We start from the raw sequence: 18,217 nt of genomic DNA, 5'->3' as shown, positions 1-18,217 counted from the left end.
CCTATAAAATTCACTCATTTTAAATGTGGAGTTCAATGAGTTATAGTAAATTAACAAGTCATGCATCATCACAGTACAGTTTCTGAGCATTTTCATCAGCCCGGCAAGCTTCTCCAGTGTCAGTCTGATGTCAATACCTGCCCTTACTCCCAGTCCCAGTGCTTTTTCTGGATAATTCATATAAATTGTCCTATGATATGTAGTCTTTTGTGTCTGTCTCCTTTTACTTAACATATATTTCACTAATGCTGTATTATGTACCAATATTCTGTTCCTGTCTATTATTGTTATTATTACTTGGCCGAACTGCGCAGCTTATGGGATCTTAGTGCCCTAACCAGGGATCAAACCGAGGCCCCAGCAGTGAAAGCGCTGAGTCCTAACCCTTGGGCAGCCAGGGAACTTCCTGTTCCTATCTATTATGTTGTGGCTTTTTTTTTTTTTTTTTTTTTTTGCGGTACGCAGGCCTCTCACTGCTGTGGCCTCTCCCGCTGCGGAGCACAGGCTCCGGACATGCAGGCTCAGCGGCCATGGCTCACGGGCCCAGCCGCTCCGCGGCATGTGGGATCTTCCCAGACCGGGGAACGAACCCGTGTCCACTGCATCGGCAGGCAGACTCTCAACCACTGCGCCACCAGGGAAGCCCCTCCTATCTATTATGAAGTAGTGTTGCTTCGTATGCATGAACCATATTTTGCCGTCAGGCCACATTTCTTGTTATTCTCTCTGACACTTCTTTCTCTACACATCCTCCTCTAAGGGCAGCCCCCTTCTTAACTGTGCTCAGAGAATTGCTATGCCTTTTCATTACAGCAAGGTCAGCAAAGAAAGGAGTGGTAGATGAGTGTGATAGAGATAAGCCTTGTTTAAAGGCAAATGCTGTCAACGGGTGTTTTTTACCCACGGCTTCTCAAGCGGTGTGTGTGGGGCAGCAGTGGCAGCCACCCCTCTGTCCTCCCCACAGTGCTGTTTTCTTCAGGGCCTTGGACATTTATTTACTTGGTTTATTAATTAATTGTGGCTGTTGCTATTGAATATAATGATGTCTTCTCCCTCTGAGTAGGAAGGACAGAGCAAATTTCAGTACTGGATAGAAGAAGTTGATGAAGCTCTCTGTCTCTGTTAAATAAGCAACATGTGTTCATTGTAACAATAATCAAACACAGTACAAAAATACATAAACTAAGAAAAAAACACTACCCTCACTTTCTTCTTTCTCTCCATTTGTCCCATAGTTTGTTCTCTTGACTTAACTGAAATGAAATGACTACATAATAACGTACCATCGTTTTTAACCGTTCTCTGTCGATGAATACTTTCATTATTTCCTTTTTTTGTTGCTGTTATATTTCCCAGCAATGCTGCAGGGACTGTTCTTATACCTTTACACACTTGTGCTTGTATTTCTGTGGGATAGATTTGAGAGATGCCTAGAAGTAGGGCATTGAGTATTTTAAACTTGACTGACACTGCATAATTACCATTCCCAAAAGGCTACATACTCCCACAAATTCCCCTTATCTCTTCATTTTAAGTGTGGGTCAGTGTCATGACTGGACTGAAGATTGTGTGCTCTTCGGAGAGTTACCAGTTCTGTTATATTTTTTAGGCATGGTGGATATCGCCCGGCAGACGGTTGAATTCCTCTACGAGGAGAATGGTGGCATCCCAAGAGACCTTTATCTTCCCACCATTGAAGACATTAAGGACGAAGCAAACAAGTTCACAATTGATAAAGTTCGAAAAGGTTTTGCTTCCCCCCCTTCCTTCAGCTATTAAACTTCCTCTGAAACGAGAAGTTGCGTTTTCCCAAGCATGAGTTTGAGCCAGTCAGCTGCTGGCTCTTCTAGGGTGACTCTCCTTACTCTGGGTGATGTGAGCTCTTCCAGGCTCTCCCATGTGCGGCCCTAGGCTTCCTGGTGGGGCACAAGTAGAAGCTGTCTGGCCTCTGGGGGCCTCTTCCACATTCCCAGAACCACTCACACGAGCAGGGTGAGATAGGGCACTTGAGAGAGAAGTGGGGCGTGGGTGGAGGATTGCAGATAGGCCTCTCGGGCTTAGTCCTGGCTGCCCAGCTAATAAACCATGAATATGTGGTTGTACTGTGCTTTTTGGAATTTTATACAATGTATTTATTCTTTTGATTAAAAATCTATTGCATATCTTGAGGAAATGAAAATACAGAAAAGCACAAAAAGGAAATAAAACAACTCATTATTAGACCTTCACAAACATCATGGGCAGGGGCAGGCATATATATTTACTTTTCTTTTTTAATTCCTCTTTTTAGAGAGAGAATTCACATACCATAAAATTCACCCTTTTAAAGTATACATTTCAGTGGTTTTCGTATATTCACAAAGTTGTGCAACCACCAAACCATTGCCTCTAATTCCAGAACATTTTCATCCCCCAAAAGGAATTCTGTACCCTCCCCACTCCCCATTCCTCCTTCCTACTAGCCCCTGGCAACCATTGGTCTACTTTCTGCCTCTATAGATTTGCTTAGTCTGGACGTTTCGTAAAAATGGACTCATGCAGCGTGCAGCCTTTTGTGTCTGGCCTCCTTCACATGGCATAATTTTTCAAGATTCATCCCTGTTGTAGCTCATGTTGTTACTTCCTTTTTATGGCAAAAATAATATTCCATTGTATGGATAGTACCCCATTTTGTTTATCCATTCGTCAGTTGATGGACACTTGGGTTCCTTCTACCTTTTGGCTATTATGAATCATGCTGCTGTGAACATTTGTGTACAGGTTTTTGTGTGGACATGTTTTCATTCCTCCTGGGTATATATGTGGGAGTGAAATTGCTGGGTCATATGGTAACTTTTATGTCTAACTTTTTGAGGAACTGCCAGATGGTTTTCCAAAGTGATTGCCCCATTTTACATTCCCATCAGCACATATGAGGGTTCCAATTTCTCTACATCCTGGCCAACACTTAACTATTGCCTGTTTTTTGATTATAGCCATCCTAATGGATGTGAAGTGGTATCTCATTGTGCCTTTGACTTGCATTTCTCTAATAACTAATGACGTTGAACATCTTTTCATGCATATCTTTTCTCTTTAGAAAAATGTTTATTCACATTTTCTGCCCATTTTTTAATTGGCTTGTCTTTTTATTGTTGAATTGCCCGAGTTCTTACAACACTTTGTTTTATTATCTTCCGGACTGAGCCGTGTTCCTTTTGGGTTATGGCTAAACTGAGGGTATTGGTAAATGCCGTAGAGTTATTTTAGACCCTAAAATATAGGGTCCCAAAATAATAATGGTACTTGCTGCTGAAAAAACTTTTCCCTCTACCCTCCTCAGGTCTCACAGTAGTAACCCGCTCTCCAGACAGCAATAACGTAGCCAGCAGTACTGTTGGAACTGCCCTGCCAAAATTTGCCATCCGAGGGATGCTGAAAACCTTTGGGCTTCATGGAGTTGTCTTAGATGTTGATTCAGTGAGTGAACAGCCTTTTATATACACTGAGACTTTCATGCCCAGACTGCAAATACCTTAAAAAGTGATTATACAGATAGATTATTCTTCAAATTAGGGATAAAGAAACAGGCTGAGTGCTGTCATGCCAGATGACTTGCCTGAGATTTTCTCTTGGGCCTAGATCAGCGCTGATTGTAGAACGTAAGCTCTTAACTCTCAGTGCTGTCAGCGCCTTCAGACCATGTTGCTGCTGCCTTTTTTTTCCATCAACCATGTTCAGGCTGCCCCTACCTTATATCTACCAAGTTCCAAGGGAAAATTCTCCTGTTGACCTTGATGAATGGATGATCTGTCATTGTCATGATTGTTATACAGACTCAAAGAAATAGTTTTGTGATTTTGATCATGTCATCTCACTGGTTCTCGCAGCCTCAGTTTCCCCGTCTGTAAAATGAGTGTATTAAACTAGATCAGTTGTTTTCTTCTCAGCTTTGCAGAGCCCTCTCATGGGGCTCAGCAAGGTTTAAGGTGGGGTGGGGTGGCAGGGGGGAAAGAATAGAAGAGAGTAAGGGCCAAGCCGAAGCTTTCTTTTGAAAACGGAGGCCTTGAAGGCTGTGACTACATAATCCTTAGGTTACATGCACATGCTTGCATTTCTGTTTCCCATGCAGGAAAAACTGATGAAATAATACACAGATCAAGCCTAAGAGTCTCAGATATAGAAGTATCTATCACCACATAGATAAGCTTTGGTATCTGTCTGTCTACGGATACAGATAATGTTAGGTATCACTAATGCTTTGAAATTGAAAATTTTACATCTTCAACTGACTCCATTTTACCAGAGTATAATTTAAATCATTACATTTTTAAGAGAGGCTGTTGGCTGGTGATTTACTAAGGTGAACTTTCAAGTAGAAAATTCCATTAGTAATACTGTTAATCTCCCACTGCCTTCTGAGACAAGCTCTGATTCTGGTTATCAGAAAGTATGTAACTGACAGTATTTTTCAGCAATGGAAACGTGTGAAAGGAAAATTAGAAAAATAGACATTTTGTTAAAGTAATAATTCTGTTATGTCTCAAGTGGTTTGATTCCCTTTGTTTCAATAGTAGTCCCTAAATAAAGATTACATTGCTATTTGAATCCAGAATGCGTATTCATGAGCTTACATTTTTATTTTCCTAGCAATAAAATAGAGCGATCAGACAGATTCCCTGCTTTTACAAAATTATTAACATAAAAACAATGAACATAAATTTTACCTGGCAACAATGCATGTTGAACTGTTACTTGAAATATACCACTCTTCTCTTTAAATTTCTAACTCATGATTACATTGAAGTTCTTTAATTTATTGTACCAATTAAAATTTTCCAGCTGGTATGAAAAAAATAAATACACTATCCAGATATCTTTGAACTTTTAGCCTCAATCAGTGACATGAAACTAGTATTTACTGCTATAAAAGTTTGGTCTTATATGTATACATATGTATTTTAAAACTTGGGGAAAAAAGTCAGTGCTCAAAAAACAAATAAATAAAAAGAAATGAATTTAAAAAAATAATAAAAAACCAAATAGACATTTCCTTTTTCTATTGTAGGTAAATGAATTGGTGCAGGTAGAAACATACCTCCGAAGCGAAGGTGTGCTGGTCCGATACTGGTATCCTATTGATATGTTGGAAAGGCCCCCAGCAGGCTACCGAAGGACTGCCACCAATGGGCTGGTCACCCTGGACAATACCAACCTTCAAATTCACAGGTAAGGGAATGCCCTGGCAGTCCAGTGGTTAGGACTCCGAGTTCTCGCTGCCGAGGGCCTGGGTTCAGTCCCTGGTTGGGGAACTAAAATCCCACAGGCCACGTGGCATGGCCAGAAATTTTTAATAAATAAATAAATAATAAATTCACAGGTAAAATTGAGCCCTTCTTTCTAGTGGGTCACAGAAATCCACTTACTCTGTTTTATCACATGTGCCATTCATTGTTGACAAAGAAGGCTTTTCTTTCAAAGCTAAGAGAGAGACAGAGGCAGCTAGTAAAGATAACAGCGAATTGCAAGAGTTAGGAAGAACAGTTGTAGCATCCAGTATCACCTGGCCTGTGCCATGGATACTCTGCTGTAAGCTGAGGGTGTTGAGGGGTGTCTGGAGATTTGAAGAACGTGGAAAAGTTCTAAAGTATAAACCGAGTCAAGAAGACACAACTAAGAGGAGTCCAGGCACTGTGTGAGCAGCCAGCTCATTTCTGTTAAACTAACAAGGTACTCCTTGAGTGCTCCTCTGTGCCCAGCGCTTTGCGGGGGTCTGAGGAGACCTGTGCCTGCCGTCTGTGGGTTAAATCCTAAAGATCTGGCAAAATTCCCTCACATGCACCTGCAAATTCCTTCTTTCAGTCATAAAAATTCTTGCAACAATTCAGAAGAAAATATAGTGATAAATGGAGCTCTCTAATAAAACTTCCCATAAACTATTTTTCATACTGTTCATCCAATAGCATTGTAACTTCTCATTATATTATCAATTTTGAAGCAACTTGAGTGTATCTCCAGCTTAGACCTCTCCCTGGAAAACCAGATGGACGTATCCAACTGCCTCCTTGCCATCTCCACTCAGATGTTTCACCGCCCCATTTGGGTGGTCGTAAGTTCAACTTGACAATCAAATTCACAAGACCCAAATAGGCGATACTTGGCACTAGCTTCACCTATAAAGATCCAGGATGGGAAGCGTGGCGTGCCACAGGGAAGTGTCGTGCATACATTTCAGCAGGAGTCATAGTCATCCACACAGGTGTGAGGGATAGACTTAACGTCGCTGTGTTCACGTGATGGCTGAGAGCCCCACGTCCCAAATAGAAGCTGGTATCTTTTGTAACAACTCCACAGGCATAGCTTCTAGGGATTTCTGCAAGAGGCAGGCCCAGTTAGTAAGAGTCACCATTTTCTGGAAAGCCCGAAACTGTAGCTTCCCACCAAGAGCACTCTTTTTTCAGTCCTCCCAGTGCAGCTTGCCAGTTGGGGGTGGTTTTGGCCATAAGCAACATGCCTGGTAATATTGCTGATATTCGGGAGTTCCCTGGTGGCCTAGTGGTTAGGATTCCCGGCTTTCACTGCCATGGCCCAGGTTCAGTCCCTGGTCAGGGAATTGAGATCCCGTAAGCCGCACAGTGTGGCCAAAAAATATATATACATGCGCGCGCACACGCACACACACACACACACACGCACACACACACATATATATGGCTAATACTACTTTTGTCAGGTTTTTAGAACTGAGCTGAAAACAAGTTAACCGAAGTCAGCTCTTACATGGACAAGGCTAATCTAATAGGTGCCTAAAATGTCGCATGTGAGGTGGAATTCAGGCCTTCTTCTCCACCGGTCTTTCCACGTCTGTGAGGGGTGCCCAAGTCACCCTTTGTCCTCACTGCCTCACGTAACCAATCGGCAGGTCCCATTGACTCTTCCTCCAAAGTACATCCCAGGCTGCTTCTCTCCATCTCCGCCTCCACCACACTGGTCTAGGCTTCAGCTCTCCCTTCTCTCCACAGCAGCCGAGTGATCTTTTAGAAACACAGATCAGATCATTCATCTCTCTCCTCTAATTCAAACGTTCCCATGGCATTCCACTTCCCATGGAGTAGAATTCAAACCCTTAACCTAGCTCGCCAAACCCTCCCCGAGCCTCAGAGTCTATCTGCTTCTCCCAGTGTACTCTCCTTCCGCAGTTTCTCTCACACACCAAGCTTGTTTCCTCCTCAGTGTCTCTGTATATGCTGTTCCCTCTGCCTGCAATGCTTTGCCCAGAACTTTGCATGGCTGTCTCATTCTTTTTCATTTTAAATTATATTTTATTTATTTTTTATATAGTAGGTTCTTATTAGTCATACATTTTATACACATCAGTGTATGCATCTCAATCCCAATCGCCCAATTCATCACGCCACCACCACCACCCCCCTACTGCTTTCCCCGCTTGGTGTCCATACGTTTGTTCTCTACATCTTTGTCTCAATTTCTGCCCTGCAAACTGGTTCATCTGTACCATTTTTCTAGGTTCCACATATATGCATTAATATGCGATATTTGTTTTTTTCTTTCTGACTTACTGCACTCTTTTTGACAGTCTCTAGATTCATCCACGTCTCTACAAATGACCCAATTTCGTTCCTTTTTATGGCTGAATAATATTCCATTGTATATATGTACCACAACTGCTTTATCCATTCATCTGTCGGTGGGTATTTAGGTTGCTTCCATGACCTGGCTATTGTAAATAGTGCGGCAGTGAACATTGGGGTACATGTGTCTTTTTGAATGATGGTTTTCTCTGGGTATATGCCCAGTAGTGGGATTGCTGGGTCATATGGTAATTCTATTTTTAGTTTTTTAAGGAACCTCCATACTGTTCTCCATAGTGGCCGTATCAATTTACATTCCCACCAACAGTGCAAGAGGGTTCCCTTTTCTCCACACCCTCTCCAGCATTTGTTGTTTGTAGATTTTCTGATGATGCCCATTCTAACTGGTGTGAGGTGATACCTCATTGTAGTTTTGATTTGCATTTCTCTAATAATTAGTAATGTTGAGCAGCTTTTCATGTGCTTCTTGGCCATCTGTATGTCCTCTTTGGAGAAATGTCTATTTAGGTCTTCTGCCCATTTTTTGATTGGGTTGTTTGTTTTTTTAATATTGAGCTGCATGAGCTGCTTGTAAATTTTGGAGATTAATCCTTTGTCAGTTGCTTCATTCGCAAATATTTTGTCCCATTCTGAGGGTTGTCTTTTCATCTTGTTTGTGGTTTCCTTTGCTTTGCAAAAGCTTTTAAGTTTCATTAGATCCCATTTGTTTATTTTTGTTTTTATTTCCATTACTCTAGGAAGTGGGCCAAAAAAGATCTTGCTGTGATTTATGTCAACGAGTGTTTTTCCTGTGTTTTCCTCTAAGAGTTTTATGTGTCCGGTCTTGCATTTAGGTGTCTAATCCATTTTGAGTTTATTTTTGTCTATGGTGTTAGGGAGTGTTCTAATTTCATTCTTTTACATGTAGCTGTCCAGTTTTCCCAGCACCACTTATGGAAGAGACTGTCTTTTCTCCATTGTATATCCTTGCCTCCTTTGTCATAGATTAGTTGACCATAGGTGTGTGGGTTTATCTCTGGGCTTTCTATCCTGTTCCATTGATCTATATTTCTGTTTTTGTGTCAGTACCATATTGTCTTGATTACTGTAGCTTTGTAGTATAGTCTGAAGTCAGGGAGTCTGATTCCTCCAGCTCCTTTTTTTTTCCCTCAAGACTGTAGGTGTCTTTGCCAATAGCTTTGGCTATTCAGGGTCTTTTGTGTCTCCATACAAACTTTAAGATTTTGTGTTCTAGTTCTGTAAAAAATGCCATTGGTAATTTGATAGGGATTGCATTGAATCTGTAGATTGCTTTGGATAGTATAGTCATTTTCACAGTGTTGATTCTTCCAGTCCAAGAACATGGTATATCTCTCCATCCATTGGTATCATCTTTAATTTCGTTCAACAGTGTCTTATAGTTTTCTGCATACAGGTCTTTTGTCTCCCTAGGTAGGTTTATTCCTAGGTATTTTATTCTTTTTGTTGCAATGGTAAATGGAATTGTTTCCTTAATTTCTCTTTCAGATTTTTCATCATTAGTGTTTAGGAATGCATGAGATTTCTGTGCATTAATTTTATATCCTGCAACTTTATCAGATTCATTGATTAGCTCTAGTAGTTTTCTGGTGGCATCTTTAGGATTCTCTATGTATAGTATCATGTCATCTGCAAACAGTGACAGTTTTACTTCTTCTTTTCCAATTTGGATTCCTTTTATTTCTTTTTCTTCTCTGATTGCCGTGGCTAGGACTTCCAAAACTATGTTGAATAATAGTGGCGAGAGTGGACATCCTTGTCTCGTTCCTGATCTTAGAGGAAATGGTTTCAGTTTTTCACCATTGAGAATGATGTTTGCTGTGGGTTTGTCATATATGGCCTTTATTATGTTGAGGTAGGTTCCCTCTATGCCCACTTTCTGGAGAGTTTTTGTCATAAATGGGTGTTGAATTTTGTCAAAAGCTTTTTCTGCATCTATTGAGATGATCATATGGTTTTTCTCCTTCAGTTTGTTAATATGGTGTATCACATTGATTAATTTGCATATATTGAAGAATCCTTGCATCCCTGGGATAAATCCCACTTGATCATGGTGCATGATCCTTTTAATGTGTTGTTGCATTCTGTTTGCTAGTATTTTGTTGAGGATTTTTGCATCTATATTCATCAGTGATATTGGTCTGTAATTTTTATTTTTTGTATTATCTTTGTCTGGTTTTGGTATCAGGGTGATGGTGGCCTTATAGAATGAGTTTGGGAGTGTTCCTTCCTCTGCAATTTTTTGGAAGAGTTTGAGAAGGATGGGTGTTATCTCTTCTCTAAATGTTTGATATAATTCACCTGTGAAGCCATCTGTTCCTGGACTTCTGTTTGTTGGAAGATTTTTAATCACAGTTTCAATTTCATTATTTGTGATTGGTTTGTTTATATTTTCTATTTTTTCCTGGTTCAGTCTTGGAAGGTTATACCTTTCTAAGAATTTGTCCATGTCCTCCAGGTTGTCCATTTTATTGCCATAGAGTTGCTTGTAGTAGTCTCTTAGGATGCTTTGTATTTCTCCAGTGTCTGTTGTAACTTCTCCTTTTTCATTTCTAATTTTATTGATTTCAGTCCTCTCCCTCTTTTTACTTGATGAGTCTGGCTAATGGTTTATCAATTTTGTTTATGTTCTCAAAGAACCAGCTTTTAGTTTTATTGATCTTTGCTATTGTTTTCTTTGTTTCTATTTCATTTATTTCTGCTCTGATCTTTATGATTTCTTTCCTTCTGCTAACTTTGGGTTTTGTTTGTTCTTCTTTCTCTAGTTCCTTTGTAAGGTTAGATTGTTTATTTGAGATTTTTCTTGTTTCTTGAGGTAGGCTTGTATAGCTATAAACTTCCCTCTTAGAGCTGCTTTTGCTGCATCCCATAGTTTTTGGATCGTCGTGTTTTCATTGTCATTTGTCTCTAGGTATTTTTTGATTTCCTCTTTGATTTTTTTTTTTTTTTTTTTTTTTTTTGCGGTACATGGACCTCTCACTGTTGTGGCCTCTCCCGTTGCGGAGCACAGGCTCCGGACACGCAGGCTCAGCGGCCATGACTCACGGGCCCAGCTGCTCCGCGGCATGTGGGATCTTCCCGGACTGGGGCACAAACCCGTGTCCCCTGCATCGGCAGGTGGACTCTCAACCACTGCGCCACCAGGGAAGCCCCTTCTCTTTGATTTCTTCAGTGATCTCTTGTTATTTAGTAACGTATTTTTTAGCCTCCATGTGTTTGTGTTTTTTATGTTTTTTTCCCTGTAATTGATTTCTAATCTCATAGCGTTGTGGTCAGAAAAGAGGCTTGGTATGATTTTAATTTTCTTAAATTCACTGAGGCTTGATTTGTGACCCAAGATGTGATCTATCCTGGAGAATGTTCCGTGAGCACTTCAGAAGAATGTGTAATCTGCTGTTTTTGGATGGAATGTCCTATAAATATCAATTAGATCTATCTGGTCTATTGTGTCATTTAAAGCTTGTGTTTCCTTATTAATTTTCTGTTTGGATGATCTGTCCGTTTGTGTAAATGAGGTGTTAAAGTCCCCCACTATTACTGTGTTACTGTCGATTTCCTCTTTTATAGCTGTTAGCAGTTGCCTTATGTATTGAGATGCTCCTGTGTTGGGTGCATATATATTTATAATTGTTATATCTTCTTCTTGGATTGATCCCTTGATCATTATGTAGTGTCCTTCTTTGTCTCTTGTAACATTCTTTATTTTAAAGTCTATTTTATCTGATACGAGTATTGCTACTCCAGCTTTCTTTTGATTTCCATTTGCATGGAATATCTTTTTCCATCCCCTCACTTTCAGTCTGAATGTGTCCCTAGGTCTGAAGTGGGTCTCTCGTAGACAGCATATATATGGGTCTTGTTTTTGTATCCATTCAGCAAGCCTGTGTCTTTTGGTTGGAGCATTTAATCCATTCACATTTAAGGTAATATCGATGTGTATGTTCCTATTACCATTTTCTTAATTGTTTTGGGTTTGTTTTTGTAGGTCCTTTTCTTCTCTTGTGTTTCCCACTTAGAGAAGTTCCTTTAGCATTTGTTGTAGAGCTGGTTTGGTGGTGCTGAATTCTCTTAGCTTTTGCTCTGTAAAGCTTTTGATTTCTCCATCGAATCTGAATGATATCCTTGCCAGGTAGAGTAATCTTGGTTGTAGGTTCTTCCCTTTCATCACTTTAAGTATATCATGCCACTCCCTTCTGGCTTTTAGAGTTTCTGCTGAGAAACTCTGTTAACCTTATGTGAGTTCCCTTGTATGTTATTTATTGCTTTTCCCTTGCTGCTTTCAATAATTTTTCTTTGTTTTTAATTTTTGCCAGTTTGATTACTATGTGTCTCAGCGTGTTTCTCCTTGGGTTTATCCTGTATGGGACTCTCTGCACTTCCTGGACTTGGGTGGCTATTTCCTTTCCCCTGTTAGGGAAGTTTTCGACTATAATCTCTTCAAATATTTTCTTGGGTCCTTTCTCTCTCTCTTCTCCTTCTGGGACCCCTATAATGCGAATGTTGTTGTGTTTAATGTTGTCCCAGAGGTCTCTTAGGCTGTCTTCATTTCTTTTCATTCTTTTTTCTTTATTCTGTTCTGCAGCAGTGAATTCCACCATTCTGTCTTCCAGGTCACTTATCCGTTCTTCTGCCTCAGTTATTCTGTTGTTGATTCCTTCTAGTGTAGTTTTCATTTCAGTTATTGTATTGTTCATCTCTGTTTGTTCTTTCATTCTTCTAGGACTTTGTTAAACATTTCTTGCATCTTCTCGATCTTTGCCTCCTTTCTTTTTCCAAGGTCCTGGATCATCTTCACTATCATTATTCTGAAGGTTGCCTGTCTCCACTTCATTTAGTTGTTTTTCTGGGGTTTTATCTTGTTCCTTCATCTGGTACATAGCCCTCTGCCTTTTCATTTTGTCTATCTTTCTGTGAATGTGGTTTTTGTTCCACAGGCTGCAGGATTGTAGTTCTTCTTGCTTCTGCTGTCTGCCCTCTGGTGGATCGGCTGTCTCATTCTTGTCATTCAGATCACAATGAATATGTCACCTTTCCAAAAAAGCCTTGCCTCACCATGTAAAGTAAGCCCACAGGAGCACATTGTCATAACACTGTATTTTATCAATACTTCCCTTCCAGAACCTGATATTTTTGCTTTTTTTTTTTTAATTTGTTTATTGTGTGTCTCCTCCCTCTAGAACATAAGCTTCCTAAAAACAGATACCTTGTCTGATTCTTTGCTAGAGCTCCCAGTGCTTAATCTGGGCCCTGGCTCACACTGTAGACTCCATATATTTGTTGAAAAGGATCCCCAAACATATATGCTTGAATATCAATATGGTACTCTTAAAGTTTTTAAAAACTTATTTAATAAGACTTTCAGTCATATTTTTGGCAAATTTCTGTGATAGATGAAACCTATTGACTGTTGACTAGCAACTTAGAGAAAAGGCAAGAAAGTGCTTCGCAAGGTTACAATCAGGCTGCAGATGTAGGACATTTACAGTCAGTATTAATGTGGTGATCTCGGTATTGGGAGAAATATGAAATATGCCATAGATTTGTTTGATCAATACAATGATGGAATTTCTGGTCGTAGTACGGGTTTTCTTCAGAGGTGTACTCTGCCTAAAGTGCTCACGTAGGTTTGAGAGAGAACTTTAGAGAATGAAGAGTCGGGGGGGCTCCTCAGCAGAGACTTCAGGGACGTTAACAGTCTGCAGAGTCGACCAAAAATAATCTCACTCCAGCTTCATCCTGGCAACTTGAGGCTTTGCAATCTGAGGAGAGAGCTGGGGGGAGTCTGTAGGGCTTTCAGCTTTCATAGTCAGACCTCATCTGTTTTGCTGCCCTGGTCCTCGTGAGCTGTGCTAGTACTGTCAACAAACTTCTGAGGAGGGAAGAAGCAGGTGGAGCTGGTTTGTTTTAAATTCTGGCGCAAGAATATTACAAACTGGTGGAGCCGAGAAAGAAACCACCTAACATGCACCATCTTAGCTGGTTTCTTTTTTGTCTTCACTTTATATGATGGACGAGCATTACCTTTAATTTGGGTCAGTAGGTAATATCAAGTGACCCCTGTTGGCTCCGAGTGGGTTTAGACCTAGACTTTATAGACACAAAAGGGCTACTTCTTTTTTTTTTTTTAACTTATTTTTTATTGAAGTAGAGTTGAATTACAATGTTAACTACTGCTGTACGTCAAAGTGACTCAGTTATTTTTATATATATATATATATATATATATAACGTTCTTTTTCATATTCTCTCTTCCATTATGGTTTATCACAGGATATTGAATATAGTTTCCTGTGCTATACAGTAGAGCCTTGTTGTTTATCCATCCTATATATACCAGTTTGCATCTGCTAATCCCAAACTCCCAATCCATCCCTCCCCCAACCCCCTCCCCCTTGGCAACCATCAGTCTATTCTCTATGTCCATGATTCTGTTTCTGTTTCATAGATAGGTTCATTTGTGTCATATTTTAGATTCCACATATAAGTGATATCATATGGTATTTGTCTTTCTCTTTCTGACTTCACTTAGTATGATAATCTCTAGTTGCATTCATGTTGCTGCAGATGGCATTATTTCATTCTTTCTTACTGCTGAGTAATATTCCATTGTATATATGTACCACATCTTCTTTATCTGTTCATCTGTCAGTGGCCATTTAGGTTGTTTCCATGTCTTGGCTATTGTGAATAGTGCTGCTTTGAACAGAGGGGTGCATGTATCTTTTTGAATTATAGTTTTTTCTGGATATATGCCCAGGAGTGGAATTGCTAGATCATATGGTAACTCAATTTTTAGTTTTCTGAGGAACCTCCACTGCTGTTTTCCACAGTGGCTGCACCAATTTACATTCCAAAAGGGCTACTTCTAACTTGCCTTCTTGATTAAGTGCTTACTACCAGCAGAATTTTTAACTATGGTGATAAGCTAATAAAATACAGGGAGCCTCCCCTATGCTTAGTATTAGCTAGATTAGATTCTTTACCAAGAGATGCATTTCTAAATGAGACCTGAATGCCAATCACTTCATAAATTCATCACATAAAAAAAAATGCCCACACTGAAATTTTTATAATAGCTTTACAGAGATACAATTCACGTACCGTGTAATTTACCCATTAAAAGTATACAGGCCAACAATTTTTAGTATATTCACAAAATTCTGTAACCATCATCACTCTCAGTTTTAGAGCATTTTCATCACCCCAAGAAGAAACCCCACACCCATTAGTAGTCAGTTCCCCTTCTCCTGTCCCCTAGCTCAACCCCGCCAATCTAATTTCTGTTTCTATGGATTTGCTTAATTCTGGACACTCTATATAAATGGATTCATAATATGTGAGCTTTTGTGTCTGGCTTCTTTCACTTAGCACAGGGCTGTCCAGGTTCATCCATGTCGTAGCACGTGTCACTGCTTCATCCCTTTTTATTTGTGAATAACATTCCATTGTATGGATTTACCATGCCTCAGTTGTTGGACATTTGGGCTGTTTCCACTTTTTGGCTACTATATGTATGCTACTGTGAACACACGTATATGTGAGTCTTTATGTGAACATATATTTTCATTTCTTTTTCCACGGTGGTTTTTGAGTTGGGAAAAATCAAACATAACTAAATGTGGCTTTTTGTTTAAAACACAAGTGTCTAACTTGGAGCACAGAGCATGAGGCCAGAGAAGCCTGAGATGTGGTCCTTCCCCTTCAGCGGCCCGTGGCCCAGCCCAGTGTGGAGGCTGGAGCGTCAGAGCTCAGCGCCTGTCCCCTGCCCTTCCCTTGCAGGGAGCTGCTGCGCTGCGAGGCCGCACTGGCCAGGCTGTACTGCCGCATGGCCCTGCTCAACATCTTCGCCCCCAAGCTGCCTCATCTGTTTACCCGCCTCTTCCACATCCCTGCCATCCGGGACATTACCCTGGAGCACCTGCAGCTGCTGTCCAATCAGCTCCTCGCTCCTCCCCTCCCAGGTAAACCTCGGCTTTGCTGCTCTCACTGCAGAAATTAGGCCCAGGATGGAATAGCCCTGAGGGTGAGCTGGGCGCCAAGCAGGAGCTGTGCTTAGTGTCCTTGTTCTCCACATGAGCAGGGGGAGGAGTCCCAGCACAGGACCTTTAGACTTAGTGTAGATAAACTGCACGAAAGATTGCAGCTGTCTTTGCAGTGCTTTCTCACTCTTTGAAAAATCTAAGTGTATTAGATGACATATTTAGTCATTAACCTATTAAGCATTCATTAAGCAAACTAATCGTGGATCAAGGAAAATGAAGTCTTATTTATGAAATCTAGTCACTGTACTGTTGTCACAGACATTCTGTTTGACGTGTAAAGACAGGAAAACGTTCCTGCCATCAAACGCCACCAAAGAGACCTAATTGATTCATCGTGACCTCAAGCGGAGCTGTTTTAATGGGCCAGCCTGTGTGCATCTGCTCAACGTGGGGCCCTTGGAGTGTGGGCTGATGCTGTGTGTTCGCTCCCTTGGTGAATACTAAGTGATGACTCTGCCCTCAACCCAGTTGAAGACTGAAGGGCCCCTTCTGTCTTCCTCTGGCACCTTGGCCTCCAGCCTGCTTCCCTTGACCTCCTAGCTACTAAGATGGGAGCAGGAGTGAGAGGGCAGGTGGCATTCTAAGCATAAAGGACATCTCTCACAGCCATGGGGTCCCAGCCAGTGCCTGTGTGAACTACGTCTCCACAGGCCACTTAAGCACGTGGGGTCCAGTGGCCCACCCCAAGAAATTAGAGGCTCCAAAACAGGCCTGAAAAGCTTTAACGTGCTTGTGGAAGAAGCTTTGCCACAGTGACTAACACTTGCTTTATAAACTCCACTCTGAGCTACTCCAGTGGTTCCTTGGTGAAACTCCAGGTTGGCCAGGGCAGCCGATAGGTCAGGCTCTGGGAACCCCTGAATCCAAGCAGCTCCACTTCTACCTGTTTAGTAGACCTGGGCTTCAACTCAGGTTTTTATTTTAGGCAACAGTTTTGTAGCTTAAAAGAAAGCAAAAAGTTAAAGGCCGCCGAACTCCTGAATCCCCCACCCCCTGCAATATCTGACTGGTAACGTCTATTATCCAAGACGTATGTCCAAGCGAACCCATCCTGGTTTTCTGGACAGGATGCTCCTGGCTCGTTACTCAGGATCTCACAGCCCGTGGCTGCTGCTGTTCTTTTTGACTTGTGTTTTCTTTCCTGTCCCCAGACGGCACTATCAGCTCCAGCTCCATCCTCCTGGCACAGTCCCTGCAGCACTGCATCCATTCCCAGAACTGCTCGGCCACGGACCTCTTCTACCAGGGCAGCTCCCAGACAGTGAGAGAGTGGCTCAACGTGGCCATCACTCGGACCCTGCACCAGGGTGAGGAAAGCCTGTTGGAGCTGACGAAACAGATCTGCTCTTTCCTGCAGGTAAAAATCCAAAGTTCTGATGTCCCTAAATTGGGGTTACAGGTTTCAATTGGAAATCTTATTGGCTGGCTGAAAATGACACTTTCTTCCCCAAACCCCACTAGTCTGCTTTTCTTCGCAGCTCCCCTCCCCTGTCCCATCCGTGGTGTCCTTCCTCCCAGAGGGCTTTTTTGTCCTCCTGATCCTGTTACAGTGTATGCATTGGCTCTCCTTTGCCTGGGAGCTGGGAAAAGGAAATGCTCTCTTGTGTTTAACCCGTGGCTTTCCCTGTTAAATGTCTCTGCAGACGGCACCAGAGCAGTTCCCCTCCGAAGAGTTTCCAATTTCCGAGTCCAAGGTCAACATGGACGTCAATTTCCCCGGGGCGGCTTTTGTCGTAGTATCTTGCAAAGAAAGTCAGTCTGGATTCCGCAAAGAGTAAGTTGCCCGTACTGTAGAAGATGGTGATGGGGAGAGAAATGTAAGACAGATTCTGGTGCAATTTACAGAAGAAAAAAACTCATTGCTTTTATTCTTTAATGCATAGTGTACTTGAACATGATTTACAGTTCTTCCCTAATTTCCATGTTTTGGAAATTAGTCTATATAAAGAATGACCTTCTAAATGTGATGGAGGTGACTTACGTGTGCCCAGTTCTCACCACCCCCTCACAACAAAGTGTTTGTTGACATGGTTGGACTCTGCTCACACGCATTCCTCCTCCTCAGCTCCTCTCTGTACAAGGCGCCGTGGGCGCGGGTGCTTGTGTACGGGCTGGGCCACAAAGTGAAGCGAAATGGCCAGCTAAACCTCATCGAGGCCATCTGTTACCCGCGGGATGCATCTCCGGCCAACACGGGGCTCACGCCGCCTCCCACCACCAACCAGTACCCTTCTGTGATCCTCTCCACAGACAAAGTCCACATCAAACTGGGTAAGTCTCTGAATTAGCTCCTGGTAATAAGAACAGCTTTGAAGTCATTCTCTGCTTTCCTTCTTTGTGAAAATTGAAAGGATTTTCTACCGTGCTGTGTTCCCGTTTCCTATGGGTAAAGAAAAGGACTGCTTGGGGCAGTGTATTTCAGAGACAGTGGATTAAAAGTTCTCCCTTTCCTGCCAGGGGAAGACCTGGCAGATGCTGCCCAGACTACAGTGGGGATTTCCTTTTCTTTCACAAGCATGTGCTGTTCAGAATGATCTACATAGAGCAGTCCCATCATTTAGCTGT

At 41.6% G+C, this 18,217-nt stretch overlaps 1 protein-coding gene across 5 annotated transcripts in view; it reads left to right on the top strand.

The window, feature by feature from the left end:
- Nucleotides 1–18,217, top strand: part of HECTD4 (HECT domain E3 ubiquitin protein ligase 4) — a 190,370-nt gene that overhangs the window by 144,484 nt on the left and 27,669 nt on the right. For all 5 annotated transcript variants that reach the window (XM_030860500.2, XM_030860498.2, XM_030860497.2 and 2 more), the window contains exons 53-59: nucleotides 1,610–1,747; nucleotides 3,323–3,459; nucleotides 5,048–5,208; nucleotides 15,390–15,571; nucleotides 16,804–17,009; nucleotides 17,296–17,426; nucleotides 17,718–17,923. In XM_030860500.2, the coding sequence (XP_030716360.2) occupies nucleotides 1,610–1,747; nucleotides 3,323–3,459; nucleotides 5,048–5,208; nucleotides 15,390–15,571; nucleotides 16,804–17,009; nucleotides 17,296–17,426; nucleotides 17,718–17,923 (1,161 nt within the window). The remainder of the gene's footprint in view (nucleotides 1–1,609; nucleotides 1,748–3,322; nucleotides 3,460–5,047; nucleotides 5,209–15,389; nucleotides 15,572–16,803; nucleotides 17,010–17,295; nucleotides 17,427–17,717; nucleotides 17,924–18,217) is intronic.

This window comes from Globicephala melas, chromosome 13 (genome assembly GCF_963455315.2).
Source record: "Globicephala melas chromosome 13, mGloMel1.2, whole genome shotgun sequence".
NCBI classification, from domain to species: Eukaryota; Metazoa; Chordata; class Mammalia; order Artiodactyla; family Delphinidae; genus Globicephala; species Globicephala melas.
Note: the sequence above shows the minus strand (reverse complement) of the source record. Positions and strands in the feature narration are given on the sequence as shown.